The 22,342-nt window shown below is 43.8% G+C and overlaps 1 protein-coding gene across 7 annotated transcripts in view; it reads left to right on the top strand.

Annotated features, from left to right (window-relative positions):
• SLC36A4 (solute carrier family 36 member 4) overlaps window positions 1-22,035 on the top strand; it is a 45,882-nt gene extending 23,847 nt beyond the window's left edge. For all 7 annotated transcript variants that reach the window (XM_026679927.2, XM_087966139.1, XM_087966142.1 and 4 more), the window contains 5 exons: window positions 5,020-5,247; window positions 8,365-8,463; window positions 13,499-13,668; window positions 14,750-14,919; window positions 19,729-22,035. In XM_026679927.2, coding sequence (XP_026535712.1) covers window positions 5,020-5,247; window positions 8,365-8,463; window positions 13,499-13,668; window positions 14,750-14,919; window positions 19,729-20,033 — 972 coding nt within the window. In that variant the 3' untranslated portion in view covers window positions 20,034-22,035. The remainder of the gene's footprint in view (window positions 1-5,019; window positions 5,248-8,364; window positions 8,464-13,498; window positions 13,669-14,749; window positions 14,920-19,728) is intronic.
• The last annotated feature ends 307 nt before the right edge of the window (window positions 22,036-22,342 follow it).

The raw sequence follows: 22,342 nt of genomic DNA, 5'->3' as shown, positions 1-22,342 counted from the left end.
ATACATTTCAGACAAATGATTATCCAGTTTTTTCTTTAAAACTTCCAGTATTGGAACTTCTGGAGGCAAATTGATTCACTGATTCATTGTTCTAACTGTCAGGCAGTTTCTCCTTAGTTCTAAGTTGCTTCTCTCCTTGATTATTTTCCACCCATTGCTTCTTGTCCTGCCTTCTGGTGCTTTGGAGAATAGCTTGACTCCCTCTTCTTTGTGGCAGCCCCTGAGATATTGGAACACTGCTATCATGTCCCTCCGAGTCCTTCTTTTCATCAAACTAGACCAGGGGTGGGCAAACTACGGCCCACGGGCCACATCCGGCCCGTTGGTCTGTCCAATCCGGCCCGCCCCTGAAAAAAAATCGCTGCGCGTGGCGTATTGCCCTGTGCCGTGTGGCCCCCAAAGCTGCAAAACAGTGCGGAGCGATCTAGGGGTAGGAAAGAAAAGAAATTTGCAAAGGCCTCGGCTGGGAGTTCGAAATCACCTTCGAGTGCGACCTCTCCCGCCGATCCCCCTTTTTTTTCCAGGGCTTCCAGGGCTTTGCAAAGGCAAAGTTTGCAGGCGGGAGCGTCTTCCCGCCGAGGAGCGGGAAGGGTTCCGCCCGCCGGGCGGGCGGGCTGCTTGGAGCAGGCTGCCGTGCGGCTCGGGCCAGACGCTCCAGCCTGCAAACTTTGCCTTTGCAAAGCCCTGAAGCCCGGAAACCTGAGCAACTTCCCAGCAATTTCGGCTTCCTTTTAACTCGCGGGCGCTCACGCCTGGCCCCGAGCCGTGCGGCAGAGGGAAACCCGGAGCACCGCCGGTCGCCTCCTCCAAGCAGCCCACCCGCCCACCGGGCGGAACCTTCCGCTCCTCGGCGGGAAGACGCTCCCGCCTGCAAACTTTGCCTATGCAAAGTTTAAGCCTGAAGCCCCGGAAACCCGAGCAACTTCCCAGCAACTTTCGGCTTCCTTTTAACTCGCGGGCGCCGCGCCTGTCCCCGAGCCGCGGCGGAGGGGAAGCCCGGCGGGCGGGAGGGCTGCTTGGAGGAGGCGACCCGGCAGTGCTCCGGCAGCAGCAACAGGCAGTTCCGCCCGGGCTCCGCTCAGGTGTCCGGCTGGGGCTGTCAGGAGTTGCTACCACCGGCGCAGCTCCGCGCGGCTCCAGTCCTGCGTTGCCTTGGGAAGGAAAAGGCAAAACCAGGAGCCACTGAGCCTGAGCCTCCGGTGCCGCTGCTGCCGTTGCAAAGCACCGCCGCGGCTCTTCCTTTTTGCCTTTCCCTTCCCGAGGCAACGCGGGACTGGAGCCGCGCGAGCGCGCCGGCGGTAGCAACTCCTGACTCAGGGGCCTCCGAGGGGGAGGAGGAGAAAAGGGGGAAAGGGTGGGGGGCGATTCCCAAAAAATCTTGTGCTGACCTGGCCCGTCTGTCAAATTTTAAAAGTCAATGCGGCCCCTGAGCCAAAAAGTTTGCCCACCCCTGAACTAGACAGATCCAATTCCAGCAACTGTTCTTTATATGTTTTAGTCTCGAGTCCCCTAATCATCTTTGTTAATTGGTTTCCTTACTTCAACCATACTTTATGTGTATTTCTGGGCATCCCATTTCCAGAAGGACACTTGACCGAAGCAGTTCAAAAGAGGTAACAAAGGCAATTCAGGGACTTGAGGACATGGCCTACGAAGGACCTGCTGGAAGAATTTTGGAATGTTTTAATTCGAAAGGAGCTACGGGCAGACATGGATAGTTGTGCTTAGGTAGATAAAGATAAGCTCTGGACAAGACAGCCAAGAACTGTTCTGCATGGCTACAGAAACTGGACCCAGAAATAATGAGCGCAGGCTGCAGCTGCCTATATTGTGTTTAAATATAAGGAAAAACTTTCTGGGGACATGAAGGTGAATATACGTGTCACAATAATATTTCAGGATCCAATCTAGATTGGTCACCGGGACTAGAGGTTGTCTTCCAAGCTTTCGGATTCGTGGTGGAGTCCATCCTCAGGGAACTTCTCTCTAGCAGAGTGTGTACTTTGGGCTATTCTCTGAGTGGCATTTATATGGTGCCTGGTTGCTTTTGTTCTGACCCACGCCCTTTCCCAACAAATCAAACACAATTCAAAAGGAACAGAAACCTTGTAGTGCTTTTACAAATAATTAGCTGTGATAAGCACAAGCCTTGCCAAACTGTGCGAGACTGCCAAAAGATAACAGACAAGAAATAATTTGCAATACAAGAATCTTCAAATACAAACTCAGGATACCGGAATGTCCACGAGGCTGGAGTTTTAAAACATCTTTGCCTTCTGCAAAGTACGTTCGTTTCACAGCTGGCTTTTATCTTCTTGAAGGAGGGGCCATTACCTTGCAGGCTTACTCCCAAGTCGCCCATGCTGTTGCAGCTGCTCTTTCCTACGAGCAATCCTGTGTACTTGGCATAGGCTCCTCGGGAACCACCTCATCGCTGCGGCCAGCCCCCACAATCTGTGAAGGCAGCAGTCCACTCCCTAATGGTCCTGGCCCCTCATCTGAGTCCTCGCTCTCCTCAGCCGTCCACACCTGCTGCTGGCTAACCACAACAACTTTTTAGTTGTTGATTGGGGTGTGATTAAGTTGTTACCTTAACAATTTTTGCGGGATGGTCAGGTTATGGAGGTTGTGGGTTCTTGATCTGTTGGAGTATTTTAGTAGAGTCTGAACAGCCACCTCTCATGGATGGTATAATTGGTTTCCTGTGCATTATAGAGTGTTGTACTACATCAGTGTTTCTCAATCTTGCAACTTTAAGATGCGTGGACTTCAACTCCCAGAATTCCCTAGCCAGAATGGGTTGCCAAAATTGAAAAACACTGGATTAGATGATACTTGTAGTTCCTCCAACTCTGGTTAGTCCTTCACTGTTTCCAGGGTGGCCCCATGGGCCAGATCTAAGCACCCCATGGGCTGGATCCAGCCCATGGGCCTTGAGTTTGACACCCCTAATCTATGTTCCCTCAAGTATAATTTCAATGGCTTTTATTGACAAGTTTTTTATTTTTATTTTTTTTAATTGTTCTCCTAACATGGAACCACAGAATAGAGTTTCATCCATAGCCTTTTATATTGGTATCCAGAAGGCACCACTTCTCCAGCAGCCTTTTTATACATCTAAGCTTTTGTCTCCTTTCTGTCTATTTTCCAGTTTGTAATCCGTCATGTTTGTTTGTTTTTTGCTTATTTACTTACTATTTACTAAATGTATACACCACCTGACTCTCGGTGATTCTGGGCAATTTGCAAATGGTTAAAAAGCATTAAAAATATCTTTGAAAAATCAGTCGGGTGGGGCCTGTTCAAATCTTGGTTTGGAAAACTTCAAACCCGGCCGAAACTTTTTTCCCCTCCCAATTACTGTTTCTCTTTTCCTGAGTTACTGGCCTGTCATAATGAAATAGTGCGCTGAGAGATTTATTTTTTTAACATTAAAAAAATCTACTTGGTGAAAAAGTAGATAGTCTGGAGTGTTTATAGCCATAGCAACTGTAGGTCCTTTAGTTTTTGTTTTTTTTAAAAAAAAAACTTTTGTCTCTTTATTTTGGTCGCTTAACTTTTACCATACAAGTGGTACTGCTACCTGGTCCGATGCATTAATCTTTGTTAATACATGCTTCTGATAAAAGTGGCAATATAAATTTTCTATATAAATAAAATAAAATAATAAAATAAAATAATAAAATACGGCTCTCCTTGCTGGTATGTTGGCTTTTACCCTGACCTTCTGTTTCAGTCTAATAATGCAAAATCCTGGCTAATAATGTTTACTATTCCATTGTAATGAAAAACAGTGGGACCTGCGAAGAGCATTGATAGCATACAGTGCCTGCCAAATGATACCAGATGTTTAGGCAATAAAATATTTCCCACGCTCAAACAGTTGTTCAGATTACCTCAGGTAATTATTAGGGAGACCCTGTGGAGCAACCCTATTATCCCTGTGGGGTTTAATAGAGAATAGATTGAATGGTCCAAAATGTTTTTTTTTCTTTTTTTTTTTGAGGGGTGATTAACATTGGACAAAACTGCAGGAGACTTTGAATTGGATGTCTTATTCCTAGCAATCATCTCTCTTCTTGTAGGCTAGTTAGTACCGTAGTATTCTTTTTTTTTTCTAGATTGGAGGGAGCTCTTAAAGGAAATTGCAATTCGAAGCCAACCCCACCTTCCTTTTTAAAAAAATGAAATGTACCGTATTTGCCGGTGTATAAGATGACTTTTTTGCCCTGAAAAACATGCCTCCAAGTGGGGGGGTCGTCTTATACGCCCAGTCATCTTATACGCCGGCAAATACGGTAAGACAGTTTAAACAGGGGTGTCAAACTCGTGTCGTGACGTTGGTGTCACGTGACGGTGGTGTCACGTGACGTATCAGGACTTTTCCCCCCTTCGCTAAACTGGGCGGGGGGGGGGGGAGCACGTTATACATTCGGCTCTCCTGGCCACAACAAGATGTCTCCCGCCAAGAAGAATGTAGGAAAATGGAGACTAGCTCTTTCCTTCTTGAGGTGCATTAGGAATAAGGAAAATGAAAACAGGATACGGGTAGTCCTTGACTTACAACCGTTTGTTTAGTGGCCATTCGAAGCTACAGCGGCACTGGAGGGGGAAAAAAAAGTGAGTTATGATTGTCCCAAAGGTGCTTTTTTCCAAGAGGCAAGTGGACTCTCTGGTTTTTCTTTGAAGACATTTCGCTTCTCATCCAAGAAGCTTCTTCAGCTCTTGCAGCCTCACTTCCTCTGTGGTCAAGTCACGTGACCATGACTTGCGATTTTACCTCGACCTTTTCTGTTCATCAGTTCTATTCATTCTTCTTGCTGCAAGCCAGTTGCGAAGCACACCAGCGGCGAGACAAGGATAAATGTAAACATGGCTGCAAAACTTTTTTTTTTTACACCATCATCACTCCATATGGTTGTTAAGCGAGTCAGTCATACGAGGAGGACTTCCTGTAATGCTTGCAATGCTAAAGGTGCTAATCTCTCTCTCTCTCTCTTTTTGCTTAATTTACGGCAGGTTTGTGAAGGATACGCTCAAACGAAATCATATGCCACAAATACTACGGGAACCACCAGCCCCTCAGACAGAAGGACCATGGATTTGAGATTATACATGCTGTGTTTCCTTCCAGTTGTAATCCTCATGGTTTTCATTCGAGATCTTAGACCTCTCTCTGTGTTCTCATTCCTGGCAAATGTAGCCATGGCTGTCAGCTTGATCATTATTTATCATTATGTTATAGAGGTGAGTAGCAACAGCACTGGGACTTATATACCGCTTCATAGTGCTTTACAACCTTGTCTAAGCGGTTTCCAGAGTCAGCCTTTTGCCCCCAACAATCTGGATCCCCATTTTACTGTCTTTGGCAGTGGTGGGATTCAAATGTTTTTACTACTAGTCCTATGGGTGTGACTTGGAGGGCGTGGCAGGGGAAGGATATTGCAAAATCCCCATTCCCTCCCCACTCCTGGGGGAAGGATACTCCAAAATCCCATTCCCTCCCCACCCCACTAACCTGCTTTCCAGCTCTGTTCTCCTGTGCAGGGCAACCAAAGGAGACCCAGCCGATCAGCTGGGACTCAGGAGGCAGAGAATAGATGGGGGTGGGGCCAGTCAGAGGTGGTATTTGCCGGTTCTCTGAACTACTCAAAATTTCCACTACCGGTTCTCCAGAAGTGGTCAGAACCTGCTGAACCAGAGGTCTTCTGAAGACCTCTGGTCTTCAGAAGGATGGAGTCAACCTTGAGCCGGTCAGAATCGAACTCCAGACTGATTTGTTTGTCCGTGTCACGTTTGGTTGTGTTCTTCCCTGATCCTTTATACTGTGAATTTGATCCTGTGTTTCTATGCCTTCCCGCAAGCGCTAAGGGTGGTTGAAACCAACTCACTGGAGAAGAAAGCAAGGACAAACAACTCCCATAAAGGTAGTCCTTGACCTACGACCACAGTTGAGCCCAAAATTTAAATTGCTAAGTGAGGCCTCTGTTAAGTGAATTACGCTTGTTCAGTGGATCACTGCAGGTGTTAAATTAGTACTTACTTTACTTTATTGTCATTGCACCTCGTACAACGAAATCAAACACCATCTTCAGTGCACATCATGACCATGAGCATGAAAATAAACACAAACACACATCCTTCACCCCCCACACATTAAACCAAAACCCCCCAACACCGCACCAATACTGCACTATACAGCAGAATTCAAAAGAGCTACTGCCCTGGGATAGAAGCTATTTTTCAGCCTGTTTGTCCTTGTTTTTATTATTCTGTACCGTCTGCCAGATGGTAATAATAATAACCCCGTTGTTAAGTGAATGCTGGCTTCCCCATGGTCTTTGCTGGTCAGGAGGTCGCAAAAGGAGATCACATGACCCCAGGACACTGCAGCGGTCACAAACGCGAGTCAGTTCCCAAGCGTTTGAATTTTGATCATATGACTAGGGGGGATGTTGCAATGGTTGTGAGTGTGAAAAGCGGTCATAAGTCACTTTGATCAGTGCTGTTGCAACTTCGAACAGCCACTAAAGGAACGGTTGTAAGTCAAGGACTACCTGTAGGGATTTTTTTTTTTTTTAAGGAAACTGATTTGAGCCTTTCTGATTTAGCAGCTGCATCAGCAGAATTTTTTTTCCCCAAAGAAAACAACTTGACTCTGATCTTGAAATCATGAGGAATTGAACTAGACTTGAGGCCTTAGGATCTTCTCTCACCCTACCTACTGATGATTGCGCAGAACGCAGAGGTGGTGTTCAGAAGGTTCTGACCAGTTCTGGAGAACCGGTAGTGGAAATTTTGAGTAGTTTGGAGAACCGGCCAATCCCACCTCTGACTGGCCCTGCCCCCATTTCTATTCTCTGCCTCCCATTGAGTCCCAGCTGATCGGCTGGGCCTGTGGTGACCCAGGGTGGGATACAAAAGCAACAAAGTCACAAAAATAGGTGGAGTCCCTTTAATTCCTTCAACTTGGCCTCCGAGGTCCAATTATCATTGACTGAAGAAAAAACTCCCCCACCACGAAAACAGTTGCGAAAGGGAAGAAATTCCATTCAAAGTCAAAATACATATAAATTATCAATAAAAAAAAACCACACAAACCACACTGAAGCAATTAATGAGACAAGGCAGGATAAGGGCTTGGAGACGTCCACAGACATCGAAAGACACACACTGGGAAGGATGCCAGACCTCAGATAAGAACTGTCAGACCAGAATTATTTCACGCTTTGCTTCCAGCATGTGGCCATGCGCAGTTTGTCCTTTTAAACAGCCCTCCCAACGGCAGCCCATGAAGGGGATCAGGCCCTTTCCTCCCTCGTAGACCACGCCATTCACGTTTCTCCCTTGTCCGCTCCTCCCTGTGTGCCCTAGGATGAAGAGGGGATGGCCTGGGTCTTCCTCTGAATGCCCAGCCGGCCTGCGCCCTTCCCCAGTTTCCTCCACAACCTCCTGAACCACCTCCCTCTCGGCTGTTCCTCCTCTCCCTCGGAGTCAGATTCTAACAGGGGCATGACAAGGTCTTCTTTGGTTGCCCTGCCTAGGAGAATGGAGCTGGAAAGCAGGTTAGCGGGGTGGGAAGGGAATGGAGATTTTACAGTAACCTTGCCCTGCCACGCTCACCAAGACACACCCATGAAGACATGCCACACCCACCAAGACACCGCCCACAGAATCGGTAGTAAAAAATTTTTGAATCCCACCATTGGTAGAATGCCACTTTGCTTTTGACAATTGTAAAAAAATGAGATATGCGACTAATATCATCAATCAATCAGAATAGAGATGGAAGGGACTTTTGAGGTCTTCTAGTCCAACCCCCTGCTCAAGCAGGAGACTATATCACTTCAGACAAGTGACTGTCCGGTCTCTTCTTAAAAAGCCTCAGTGGTGAAGCACCCACAAATTCTGAAGGCAAACCATACCACTGGTTAATTGTCCCGCACTGTCTGGAAATTTATAACCATCTCCTTTGGAACAACCCCATAATCCCTTGTGGGAGTGGAGTTTGGGCAACTGAACAGAGCTGAGTGTTTACTGGACGGATGCCCTTCCTGTTACCAATGCGGAGTTATCTTCCACAGATATATTCTCAACATGAATATATCTGTCTCTACCTAGGATCGAACTCACAGCCTCCCGATTGTGAGGCGAGAGCTCCACCTCTAGGCCATGGCAACCACTCATCACGAAGTTCACTCATCGTGAATGAAGAATATCCTTCATTGGGTATGATTTTGGTCATGTCAGTGGGCATTAGGTGGCCTACCTTTGCTTCTTTGGAAAAGAAAAAAAACTGCTGCTCTTGAAACTGTAGTAAAATTTGGTGTAGCTACAGATCCACTCTTTGATTGCTCTCCCCAGGGTTTATCTGAACCTCGAAAATTGAACCTGGTGGCTGATTGGAGTAGATATCCCCTTTTCTTCGGCACAGCTATTTTTGCATTTGAAGGAATAGGAGTGGTGAGTATTTATGTTGGAATTAAAGAATCTGCCGGAGTCCTCTCAAATTCAAACACGTTTTTCTCTTCCCTTTATTGCTCTACTCTGCAATAAAAATGCATTCTATAAACAGAATAGAATAGAATAGAATAGAATAGAATAGAATAGAATAGAATAGAATAGAATAGAATAGAATAGAATAGAATAGAAAACTTTATTGGCCAAGTGTGGTTGGACACGCAAGGAATTTGTCTTGGTGCAAATACTCTCATATATAAAAGAAAAGATACATTCTTCAAGAATCATAAGGTACAACACTTAATGAGAGTCATAGGGTACAATAAGCAATCAAATCATATTAGGAAACAGTCAATATAAATCGTAAGGATACAAGCGACAAAGTTACAGTCATACAGTCACAAGTGGGAGGGGATGGGTGTTAAGGAATGATGGGAAGATTAACAGTAATAGTGCAGACTATAAACATGCAATTCCCAGTTTTAGGGCTATCGTGAGGAAAGTGATTGGGCCATCATGTCTCTCTGTTGTGCCTGAAGGGCAGAGAAACGTTGAGCTGGGTGTGCTGTGCACAAAGATTGTTTTGTGTGTGAGAGAAAGAGAACAGAAGAAGGGGTATTAGTGTCCCTACTTGCTGTCTCAAAGGATGTCCATGAGAAATGGTTAAAAAAAAGTTTGAGATGGTAGCTGCCACAATAAGATCAAAGTTTTGCTTTTTTCGATATGTATCTTGAGAACGAGTGGATAGAAATCTCCGCAGCTTGCAGCTAAGAGTCAGCTTGCTTGTAGCTCTCCCTTTCCAAAGACTAGCAAAATCATCATGAGCTGTCTTAAGTAGTAGATGATGATCCAATCATTGCAAAAATTGCTGCTATTTATATGTAGGACTTTCATGGTTAGCTTGATTGCGTTTATTTTTAATTTCATTACTGTAAATTGCTAAAGTTGTTTGAGCTCGGCAACAGTAAATATTTGTGGAAGCAAATTGATGAAATAAAGAGAAGTTTTACCCACTTGTGTTTTTGCGTATAAATCACAGACAACATTTTTTTTTCTTTAGTTCAGGACATAACAGCCCGGCTTATGCAACAGTGACTACAAATTTTGCTGTGGGAACTTGTGGAAGGGCAAGTCAGATAGGTAATCTTTGACTTGGTCTGTCTGTGGAGATTCATCCAGATCGTCTTTGTCCCAAAGGTTCTGTTTTTCAAGAGGCAATTGGATTTTCTGGTTTTTCTTTGAAGACGTTTTGCTTTTCCTCCAAGAAGCTTCTTCAGCTCTGACTGGATGGTGGGGAATAGAAGGTTTTATACTCCTTGCAGACAGCTGGTCATTTGCATCCTTTTAGAGACTTGTTGAGGTCACCTGGAGGTTTATCTATGTCCCGAGGGTCACCTGAAGTAGACTGAAGATAGACAGTCCTACAACACAGTCCTTTCAACAGTTCCAAGAAGGGTCTACACCCATTTGTACTACTCTAGTGACCCTGACAACACAGATAAACCTCCAGGTGGCTTTCCAGTATGAGCTTTCCAGTATGAAGAACCATTTCCCTTCTCTGCTTTGGCAGTGACCACAGCAAAGAAAGCGGGGAAGTTTATTTATACAGGACTAGCCGATAATCTGGCGTTGCCCGGGTATTTATATATCCCAATCCTGTATTAGACAGGAAAATCCAGTAGTCGGGGCTCACACTGTTGTACTGTCTCTCGCGCAGCATCGCAAGTCTTGTATTCCTCTCCTTGGGAGTTTCTTGTCTGTGTTGATGTTTCATTTTTTTGACTGGACTTGGCCAATCAGCTGACGTTTCCTTGGAGGGCTGAGAGGGAGCCCCCTTGTGGAGTACTGTGAAGCCGTTACCATGGCAAGTGCACTGTGCTGTACAGTAGAAGCCATTTTAAGGCACACACAACCCTGAGGGGGTGTTATGGGTGTCTTATCCCCACAGTATTTGTTTCCAGAGAGTAAGTCATCTGTGTACCAGGTTTGGTTGAAATTGCTCGAGGCATTCCAGAGTTATGCTGGTATCTATCTATCTATCTATCTATCTATCTATCTATCTATCTATCTATCTATCTATCTATCTATCTATCTATCTATCCATCCATCCATCCATCCATCCATCCATCCATCTATCTATCTAGAGAAAGAGAGAGAAAGATAAATAGATAGATACCGTGTTTCTCATATAATAAGGCTGGGTCTTATTTTTTTTTGAGCCCCGAAAAAATGGCTAGGCCGCCTTTTCGGGTGACTTAATTCTCTCCCCCTTGCATCTTCGAGCGGGCAGCGACGGCTTGGATGTTGACCTCGGCGTTGGTGGGGCACTTCGCATCGAGGTCAACGCAGGCAGCACCATATCCGGTGTGCAACAAAAGTACTTCCTAATGGCAAGCCCCCTACCATTCCCCCCTTTCGCATGTTTTAATATAGGCCTTAATTTGGGGGAGGGGCTTAATTTCATTTCATGCCTACAAAACATGCTGGGACTTCCTATTGGGGGAGGCCGTATTGTTGGAGAAATAGGGTGGATATAGATATAGATACACACACACACACATTTTTATATATATAGAAAAAGAAGATTGATTGATAATCCAGCAAGCGCTTTCCCTGCAGCTTCTCTCTGTTGTCCTCTGGCATCTCCCTCAAGATTCTTCTCAAATCCCACCAAACCTGCTTTTTTCTTCAGAACTCCTTTAGACTTAGCAAGTACCGAGTCTGCGGGCAATTATGGAACCATGGTTTTTATTCACGGAGGCTTTTTCCTTCACCACAAATTCATTGGCAATTGAAGACCTGATGCTTGCGTGAGATTATCCTCGGCATTTGAAGTGGTTCGGAATTGTTAAACTGGTGCAATTACATGCGGGATTTGGCTGTAACAGTGCAATTTCACACGGCAGCTCTCCAAAAGCTAATATAATTTAATACGTTCAGTTCTTGAAGCGTTTGTTTATTTGGTAGGTTTTCCTCCTAGGGTTTGGACTCTGTTTAGAGAAAGTGCTAGCCTCAATTTAAAATTTGCCCTCATGAAACTGTCCTAGTTTTGGCACAGCAGTTTTGGTCAGCCTTTTTAGGCAGTGGTTAACACTGGCATCTTTTCAGTATCATTATACTGTAGATCAGGGGTGTCAAACTCAAGACCCGCGGGCTGGATACGGTCTATGAGGTGCTTAGATCTGGCCCACGGGGTCAGCCTGGAAATATCAAAGGACTGGCCTGCGGTGCAAATGCCGGCTGAAAACAGGCTGTGGGAGTCCTTTTGCAGACCATTTTCGGCCTCCATGGGCTCCTGCAGCAATCTGCTGGCCAGAAATGGGCCGTAGGGGGCCCCGTGAGGCATCTATCCTGTCCCGTCCCGTCCCCGATGTCCCATGGAGGAGAACTACAATGCTGAGCCCTCAAAGAAATCCAGTTTGACACCTCTGCTGTAGATAGTCCTTGACTTACGACCACAACAGCACAAATTTTCTGTTCTCAAGCAAAACAAAGTTTTACCCCATTTTGCAATTTTTTTGCCATAGTTGTTTAAGCGAATCACTGCAGTCGTTAAGTGAATCGTGCAATCTTTAAGCGAATCTGACTCCGCCCCATTGATTTTGCTTGTTGAAAGCTGTCGGTGTTCTTTTTCACAATCTCTTTGGCTGTGGGGGAGCAATCCATGGTTTAATCAGTTGCAATTAATCTATAGGTCCACGCCTTCAACATAGCACTGACTGTATCCCAGGGGTTCCTCAACCCCCGATCCACAGCATGCCAGAAACTGGGGTGTGCAAACAAGCAAAGCCCCATCCGTGGGATGCAGGCAGCATGCAAAACCATGCCTGCTTCGGTCTGCGGAAAAACCTCTATCCATGGAATTGGTCCCTGGTGCCCAAAAGGTTGTGAGCTACTTCTAGTCAATTGACTCTTGGATACTTTGTAAATAAAAGTAAAAGGTAAAGGTTTTCCTGTCCAAACTCCTTGGTCTGGTGCTCATCTCCATTTCTTGTTGAGGGAGCCAGCATTGTCAAAAGATGCTTCCATGGTCATTTGGGCAGCGTGGCTATATGATAAAGGCACACAGAAGGCTATTACCTTCCCACCAAAGTGGTACCTATTAACCTACTCATATTTGCATGCTTTCAGACTGCTAGATGGGCAGGAGCTGAGACAAGGAACGGGAGCTCACCCCATCACACGGCGCGCGGGTTTCAAACCTGGGCTGTCAGCTTTCCAACTGACCAGCTCGGCATCTTTAACCACTGAGCCATCATGCCCCTGTACTTTGGAAGTCGTTTACTGTTCTGACCCATGTCCTTTTCCAACAAATCAAACACAATCCAAAAGGAACAAAAACCTTGTAATGTTTTTACAAAATAATTAGCTGTGATAGGCACAAGTCTTGCCAAACTGTGCAAGACTTGCCCAAAGATAACAGACAGGAAATAATTTGCAATACAAGAATCTTCAAATACAAACTCAGGATACTGGAATGTCCACGAGGCTGGAGTTTCAAAACGTCTTTGCCTTTGGCAAAGTATGTTCGTTTCACAGCTGGCTTTTATCTTCTCGAAGGAGGGGCCATTACCTTGCAGCCTTACTCCCGAGTCGCCCATGCTGTTGTAGCTGCTCTTTCCTACGAGCAATCCTACGCGCATGCGCACTTGGCACAGGCTCCTCGGGAACGTCCTCATCACTGCTGCCAGCCCCCACAATCCCGAAGGCAGAAGTCTACTCCCTAATGGTCCTGGCCCCTCATCTGAGTCCTTGCTCTCTTCAGCTGGCCGCACCTGCTGCTGGCTAACTATAACACTTACATAATTCTCATACACTCAGGTTGTATTATGGCTGCAATTTTTCCAAAGCATGCAGCTGCGAAATGGGGAAAAATGTTGATTTTAATCATGCGGGAAACTTTCAGGAAGAAACTATTCAGACATGAAATTCTCCTTTGAGCATTTCAATAGGGAGGCAGGTGGCATATAAATTTAATCAATCAGTAAATTAAAATCTCTTATCATCATCTTGCATATCCGTGTCCTCTCTTTTTCAGGTGCTCCCCATCCAGAATAGGATGAAAGAAGTTGACCGCTTCCCATTGGCGCTCAATGTTGGCATGGCAATTGTGATGGCCTTGTATATTTCATTAGCCACCCTGGGATACATACGCTTCGGAGACGAAATCAAAGCCAGCATTACTCTCAACCTGCCACAAGATCGATGGTCAGTTGAAGCATGTTCAGATTGGATTGATTGATTTTATTTTTATTTTATTTGTTTGTCAAACATGTACAAGATAGCAAGTATAGGTATGAACATAAACAATGACTCTTATCTGTCAGAAGTTCACGAAGAGCGACCACGTGACCCTGGGACAGTGCAATTGTCATAAATACGAGTCAGTTGCTAAGCATCTGAATTTTTGGCCACTTGACCATGGGGATGCTGCAATGCTTCGAATAGTCACTAAACAAATGGTTTTAAGTTGAGTCCTACATAAGCCTTGCTTAGTTGCTCTTTATGACTTTTACCCATTTGTCTTGGTTGAAACCTCAGTCACCCTAAATTATCTGGGTTTGTCTCTAGAAGCCCGATTCACTTAACAACTGTGTCACTAACTTAACAATTGCAGTGATTCCCCTTAATAACAGTGGCAAGAAAAGTCGTAAAAATGGGGCAAAACTCACTGAACCTATTTCTCACTTTCCAACCTAAATGTTGGGCTCAGTTGTGGTTATAAGTCGAGGACTATCTGCACATCCCTATGGTGAACTGAAGGAGCAAATTATTTGACAGTAAAATAGCAATTTTAAAATTGTTATTTTAAAACTACGACGTTATTGGGCACTGCACACCAGAACAACAAGACACAAGGACAGTTTTTTTCCTGAATGCCATCACTCTGCTAAACAACTAATTCCCACAACACTGTCAACTTATTTATTAAGACTATATTACTATTATTCCTCTCATCCTTCCTAATACCTATTTCTTCCCACTTATGACTATAACCAGGTTGCTTGTATCTTTACAATTTATACTGTTTTATTTATTCCCTAGTATGATTTGATTGCTTATTGGTAACTTATGACTCACTAAGTGTTGTATCTTATGATTCTTGATGAATGTATTTTTTTAATGTACACTGAGAGCTTATGCACCAAAGACAAATTCCTTGCGTGTCCAATTACACTTGGCGAATAAAGGATTCTATTCTGTTCTGTTCTATTATATTCTATTCGCAACAGTTCCTTTTCTTCGTAGCAGACTGTCTTTGTGATTCATAGGTTTTGTTTAATTACAGGGTGTACCAAATGGTCAAGATCCTTTATTCCTTTGGGATTTTTGTGACCTATTCGATTCAGTTCTACGTTCCTGCGGAGATCCTCATTCCTATTGTAGCAACCAGAGTGCAGCAGAAGCTGAAGCTGATCTCTGAGTTGGTTGTGCGAATTCTTCTGGTCTGCTCAACCTGTAAGTACAAAGAGTTAATATGGGTTTTTTTTTTCCGGGTGTGATGAGCAAAAAGAAGAAAAAAATCTTATTAAATTTAGAGCTCACGTCTTCTCCCTTTCTCCATATGTGTGAATACACCTAACAAACCAGCCATGTGAACTTGGTTTTCTTGAGAAAGATTCATTAAAGTTTGTCCCAAAGGTGCTATTTTTCAAGAGGCAATTAGACTTTCTGGTTCTTCTTTGAAGACATTTCATTTCTCATTCTTTCTCTGACTGGATGGTGGGGAATGGAAGAATTTATACTTCTTGTGGACAGCTGGTCATTTGCATTCATTTAAGGAGTTGTTGAGGCCACTTGGAGGTTTATCTGTGTCCTCAGGGTCACTCTTCCATCAAAAAGCAAGCAAACAAACAAACAAAAACCCCTAGATCTGAGGTATGATCACTGTCATGTGTTGGATGATTTGGATTTTAAAAAGCCTTAGGAAATGCTGTTTTAGAAGTTTGATCCTCAAACCAGATCATTTATCACTTTGTTGTTTGTATCTTATGATTTTACGATTGTATCTTATGAATTATGATTTATCTCTTTGTTGTTTGTATGTATACTGAGTGTTTATGGACTGGAGACAAATTCCTTGTGTGTTCAATCACACTTGGCCAATAAAGAATTCTGTTCTATTCTATTCTATTCTATTCTATTCTATTCTATTCTATTCTATTCTATTCTATTCTATTCTATTCTATTCTATCCTATCCTATCCTATCCTATCCTATCCTATTCCATTCCATTCCATTCCACTCTATCCACATCCACATCCTTGCCAAGCAGTTAAGTGTGTTTACAACTTCTGAAACCACCTCAAGGTGTCCCAGAGTCAGACAGTCTAGGAATTCTATCAATAAGCAACATTTTCCAACATGCACGTATATGAGCATACATACAGTCCCTTTCCCTTACTTTCATTTTAACATTCTGAAGCATACACAGTTATTTAAAAATAGAACAACCATGTTAATGCTTGTTTAAGCTGATGGGTGTTTAAGAAATGGAAGTTTTGCAGATCAAAAAAAAATTTGGGGGGAAGGAATGCAAGTAGCAATAGCAATAGCGCTTAAACTTATATACCGCTTCATAGTGCTTTACAGCCCTTTCTAAGCGGTTTACAGAGTCAGCCTTTTGCCCCCAACAATCTGGGTCCTCATTTTACCCATCTCAGAAGGATGGAAGGCTGAGTCAACCTTCAGCCTGGTAGGATTTGAACTGCCAAATTGCAGGCAGCCAACAGTCAGCAGAAGTGGCTTGCAGTACTGCACTCTAATCACTACGCCACCGAGGCTCTTTTTAATATTTGAGAATTAGCTTTCATTCTATAACCTAAACCTGAATATTGTTCATGTTAAAAGACGTTTGTGAGATTTATTTTTAAAGGTGAAACCAGTATAAACAAATTGTATTGCACAAGATCACCTAAGGAAAGAGGAAACTGAAATAGTTTGCTTCTCTTGCAACTGTGTGACTTGTGCAGAATTACCCAGGTTGTGAAAGTCGTTCAATATTGCTTTTCTCTTGGCAAAATTTTTAATACTAAATTTATTTTTGGCATTCTTTCATTTCCAGTTAGCAAACTGCACAGTCGATGCTGCTAGGGGAAAATGATATTCAAATCCTGTTTAATAGGATTATGCAGTATCTACAGTATGTGTATGTAAACCAGCATGTACTAATTAAAGAAACAAAGGAGCCTTTTCCAGAGAATGGATAATAATTTGATTTACTAAAAATTGGAATAAGAAGAATAGATGGGGGGGGGGGGGTCATTTCTGGAATTCTTGGAAAAACACCATAGGTGTTAGTCACTCAACTGTTCTCCAAGTGGTAGTTCTGCAATAAAGGCCATCCTTGGTTTGGAGCATCCCAAAACCATGAAATTAAATGTTTTTTTAATGTTACGATCCATCACCTTTCTAAAGATTGAACTTTGTGCACAGTGAAAATCCAAAGGGGACCATAGAGAAACTCACACTCCAATGAAGCTATCCAACTTTGATTTGTATGTAATCCAAATGTTGTGATGTAACTGAAGAGCGTGCATTTGGAATGTGCAGTGAAAAATTCATATAGTTCTCACACTGGTAAGCATGTCTGCTTTTGCACAAAAGAGCATTCTTTGTGAGATCATAGTCAACTAACGTGGCAGATGATCTTGAATGACCTGGATTCTTGAGTTATACGGATTACAGTTTACATTAGGAAGATTTAGGAACTACATTACATTCGTTACTCATACCTCTTTTATGCTCCCAGAGCTTTATTATGCCTTTCCCCCATTCTAATGGCTTCTTTTGCTGCATAGTTCTATTTCGTAGTTCTGTTTCAGGTTATCTAAGGTCAGAAATTCTGGATGAGTTATTCATTCGGACGCAGATGGAACTATGTGACTCTGAATGTAGATTGTTTTTATTTGTGGTCAATGTGAAATAATACTGTATATAAGAAATATACTCGATTTGCATTCAACCTATAAACATGTACATTACATCCACAAGCAATTCTTGCCTTGTAATATGTGACTTCCTAGTTTATAATATCCCCCTCTGTTAGATTTGACTTAAACTATATTAACTTTTTCATCCCTTGGTAAAAGGTTTCTGACTTAGGAATAGATTGGTAAGAATTTACCCCATGTGCTATTATAAGCTTCTGGAATGGAAGCAAAATCCATTTTGGTAAATCAACCTTGCTAACTTATGTCCCTTCATGAAGTAAAGGAAGATCATGGATGATTCATACCTTTGTGCAGTTATTTAGTCTCTTTAGATCAACCACACAGAACCCTACCCAAGTCACAAATTCCACGTTCACACTAGATCTAGCCTAAAGTTACAATTCGTAGTTTGTGGTTCAGTATACTTTGATTTATTAGATTGATAGATAAAGGTAAAGATCTCCCTTGTCCAGTCATGTCCAACTTGAGAGGGTGGGGATTATCTCCGTTTCTTAGATGAGGGAGCCAGCATTGTCTGAAGACACTTCTGTGGTCATGTAACCAGCATGGCTATACACCGAGGTGCACGGAATGCTGTTATCTTCCCACCAAAGTGGTACCTATTTATCTACTCGCGTTTGCATGCTTTCAAAACTGCTAGGTGGGTAGGAGCTAGGGCAAGCAATGGGAGCTCAGCCCATCACATGGCACTCAGGTCTCGAACCTCGGCTGACAGATTTCTAGCTGACAAACTCAGCTTCTTAGCCAACTGAGCCATCAAGCTGCCATTAAATTTATATTCAGTCCTTTTTGGATGGGTCAGCTCACATGAGGCTCTATCTTCCTTGTCCTCCCTGGAACAGCGATCCTGTGAATTTGGTTGGATAGCCCAGGGTCACCCAGGAAACCCAGCCTTTGTCTTAAGTGTGGTTTTATAAACTGGGATATCCTGTTCTAGCTCTAATAATGTTTTGCTGAGCGTAGCCTATTATGGGCTTTCCACAGAAGCTTTGTGCATAGTTACTAATGCTGCATATCACAATCCACATTCAAAAGGGGTGAAGCTGCGAAAGGAAGGTGCAATAGAAGTACTCTTGTTGTGGATATTGGTAGGACACAATCTGTTATGTGACCACAGCAAACCATTTGTTAACTTGGGTTTAGTGATTAACCTGTTAACAAGGACTCCTAGTGGACAATCACTTAAATAGGAGCCAGCAGTGTGCTGCAGCTGCCAAAAAAGCCAGTAACAGTACGAGCTTGCATTAACAGAGGTATGGAATCAGGATCCCACAAAGTGTTAATACCACTATATAATGCCTTGGTAAAACCTCACACTTGGAATGTTGCATCCAGTTTTGGTCATTACAATATAAAAAAGATGTTGAGACTTGTGGTGGGATTCAAAATTTTTTACTACCGGTTCTGTGGCTTAGTGGGCGTGGCTTAGTGGGCGTGGCATGGTGGACGTTGCTTGATGGACGTGTCAGGGAAAAGATACTGCAAAATCCCCATTCCCTCCCCACCCAACTAACCTGCTTTCCAGTTCTGTTCTTCTGTGCAGGGCAACGAAAGAAGAGACCCAGCCGATCAGCTGGGATTCGGGAGGCAGATGGAGGGTGGGGCCAGTCAGAGGTGGTTTTGGCCGGTTCTTCAAACTACTCAAAATTTCTGCTACCGGTTCTCCAGAACGGGTCAGAACCTGCTGAAGACCACCTCTGGTTGAGACTCTAGAACAGGGCTTTCACACTCCCGGTCCACAGGCCGAATCGTCATGCACTGGCCACAGCCACACCTGGTTTAACAAAGGGGGGAAAAGTTCCGATATGTCACTTGACACTGCCGTGACGATGTGAGATTGACACCCCTGCTTTAGAAAAAGTGCAGAGAAAAGCAACAATTCTTAGGGGACTGGAGGCTAAAATTTGTGAAGAACAGTTGCAGGAATTGAGTATGTCTAGTTGAATGAAAAGGACTAGGGGTGACACGATAGCAGGATTCCAATAATTGAGGGTTTGTCCCAGAGAAGGAGCTGCTGTCAATCTATTCCCCAAAGCCACCTGAAGGCAGGATGAGAAGCAATGAATGGAAACTAATCCAGAAGAGAAGCAACCTCCCTGCGTGCCCCACGATGAAGAGGGGGTGAGCCTGGGTCTTCCTCTGAATTCCCTCTGCCTTGCTCTACCTCTCCCCTGCTCTGCCCAGCCGACTTTGCCCTTCCCCAGTCTCTTCCACAGCCAACCAAGCCACAGTCACACTCCCTGTCGGCTGTTTGGCTTCCTCCTCCGAGTCAGATTCCAACAGGGGCATGACAGATTCTCTCTCTCTTTTTCCAGGTGCTATAGCGATATCCATCCCCCGCCTGGACATTGTGATCTCGCTGGTCGGCGCCGTAAGCAGCAGCACGTTGGCTTTGATCCTGCCTCCGCTGATTGAAATCCTCACCTTTTACAAGGAGAAGCTAAGCGGATGGATGATCTTCAAGGATCTTTCCATAGCCTCCCTTGGCGTGATCGGTTTCATAGCTGGCACTTACGTGAGTGTGAAGGAGATTATCTGCCCCACAACGTTGCTATTTGAGAATGCCACAGTTGGTTCAACCTGCTTCAACACTTCCCACTTGGCCAGGGGAGCCAATTAATCTCAGAAGATTATGGGCCTCTTGCATTTCGTAATAGATGCGTGTTTGCAAACCAAAGAGATTCCAGATGGACAGGTTTTGAAAGAGAAAATGGTTGGAGGAGGGATTTTTTTTCTTCTTCCCCCTCCACCGAAATATGCTCCTGTGGAGGATACAACATATTCAAGGTTTTTTCCTCCCTTCCGTTCAAGCATCATGGACTGCTACGTATTTCTCTGCAAACGGGACCAGAAATCAAAGAACCCTTCTTGATATCATGTTTGGACATCTCACATTGAGAGAATAATCCCTGCCAACTTCTTTATTTAAAGTTAAGTCAGTCTTTTGAGAGCCTCTTCGCGTCACTTCAGAGATTAACAAGATTTATGCAAAAACGTGGATATTGTCTCTCTCTGGGTGTGTATTGTATAAATCCTCTTTTATGTTTTCAATTTTATGTATCTACTTGAAACACAAGTAGAAATGCTTTCTGGTGGATCTGCTGTCCAAGTGGCCAAGGACTTAAGCCTGTACCATCACTGCAGTTTTTTCCACTGTGAGATTAGACCTCATGTCCCTTAATTAACAGCCTCCATGGTTTATCTTGGAAGAGCAAGATAAAATCATGATATTAGTGTCTATGGAGATTCTCAGCTATCCAGGTCATGGTTTTCCCAAAGGTGGATTTTCAGGTGGACTTTCTGGTTTTTCTTAGAAGACGTTTCACTTCTCATCCAAGAAGTTTCTTCAGCTCTGATTGGATGGTGGGGAATGGAAGGATTTATAGTCCTTGCAGACAGCTGGTTATTTGCATTCTTTTAGAGAGTCGTTGAGGCCACTTGGAGGTATATTTGTGTTCTCAAAGTCACCTGAGTGGTGCAAATCAGTGTGGAGCTTTCTTGGAACTAATGAGAGAACGGTGTTGTAGACGGAAGATAGACAGTCCTTTCAACAGTTCCAATAAAGCTCCACCCCCATTTGCACTACTCAAGTCACCCTGAGCAGGGGTGGACACAGATAAACCTCCAAGTGCTTCAATGACCCTCTAAAAAGATGCAAATGACCAGCTGTCTGCAAGGACTACAAATCCTTTCATTCCCCACTATCCTAGTCAGAGCTGAAGAAGCTTCTTGGAGGAGAAGTGAAACATCTTCAAAGAAAAACAAGAAAGTCCAGTTGTCTCTTGAAAAAGCACCTTTGGATCATCATATTAGTAATTTCTCTTAAGGTCTGCAAAGAAATACGTCTTCAGACTTAGGTCTTGATCATGCAAATTCTTTACATAATGTGAAGGAACAAGGATGATGCAATTTTGGAGACGCAGTACCTTGCTTGGGTCTTGGTAACAGAGTTCGAGCCAGAACAGTGGGTTATCACAGACAGCTGTCCCCAGCACGCGTAAGAGTAATATTACAGTTTCACAGAAAGCTGTATTTTTCTATTTATTTCTAACTACATAGAGCACTTCTATATTTGTATGTTAGCACTGTTTGGTTGCAAATGAGATTTCTCTGCAGAATTTCATATTCTATGGAAACCATGCGTCCGTATCCTTTATGCTTTAATCTGTATTTTTTTTCTCCCCAAAGGAAAAGAGTTTTGATAATATGGGGATGCGTTAAACCTTGCGACTCAATCACGTTCAAACCAGTTAGACTTAATAATAGCCACAATTTGAACGTAGACATTTCTAAACTTGACAAAATCTGGTCTTAATCCAACAGTTTGAATCCACTAAAATCCATTGGACCTCACATATTAAGGGGTTCATGTCTTGGGGGTGACCTATTCTTCCTAAATCTTCCTCACTCAATTTTCTAGGGACCCGAATAAGAAGAAAGAGAATATATCTTCTGTTTTGCTTGCTTTTGGCCATAATAGTATACCCTGAAATTGTCACGGGCTGTTATTATCAGGTTCTCTTTGTTGCCATGAAATTTCACAATCCAAAGCATTCAGAGGGGCAGATCTACCCAATCTTATGATGTGATGGATTCCAGAAAATAGGAAATTTTCCTTGGCATTTTGTATTTATTTGCATTTTGAGAGTCTGTTACAGTGGTAGCATTCATCCGGTTTGCACCGGTTTGGGCGGATGGGTAGCAAGGATTTGGCGTAGGTCGCCAAACTGATACTAACTTCTGGCTGGCCATGCCCCAGACCAGTTGGCAGTCGCTCACTTGCCCCACCCACCTGATGCTCGCCCCGCCCAGTCACTCCTTAAGGTATTTCTTTTTTCCCCCTCTCCCGACAATCAGCTGTTCTGATGATCAGCTGTGCTGGGATTCCCTTCGCTTACTGACTGCTTCACCCAGAAGGCTTCCCTGAGG

Source organism: Notechis scutatus, chromosome 5 (genome assembly GCF_049901735.1).
Source record: "Notechis scutatus isolate UNSWTSFEM ecotype Mainland chromosome 5, rNotScu1.2, whole genome shotgun sequence".
Classification (NCBI taxonomy): Eukaryota; Metazoa; Chordata; class Lepidosauria; order Squamata; family Elapidae; genus Notechis; species Notechis scutatus.
The sequence above is the reverse complement of the archived record's forward strand: the minus strand, read 5'-3'. Positions and strand labels throughout refer to the sequence as shown.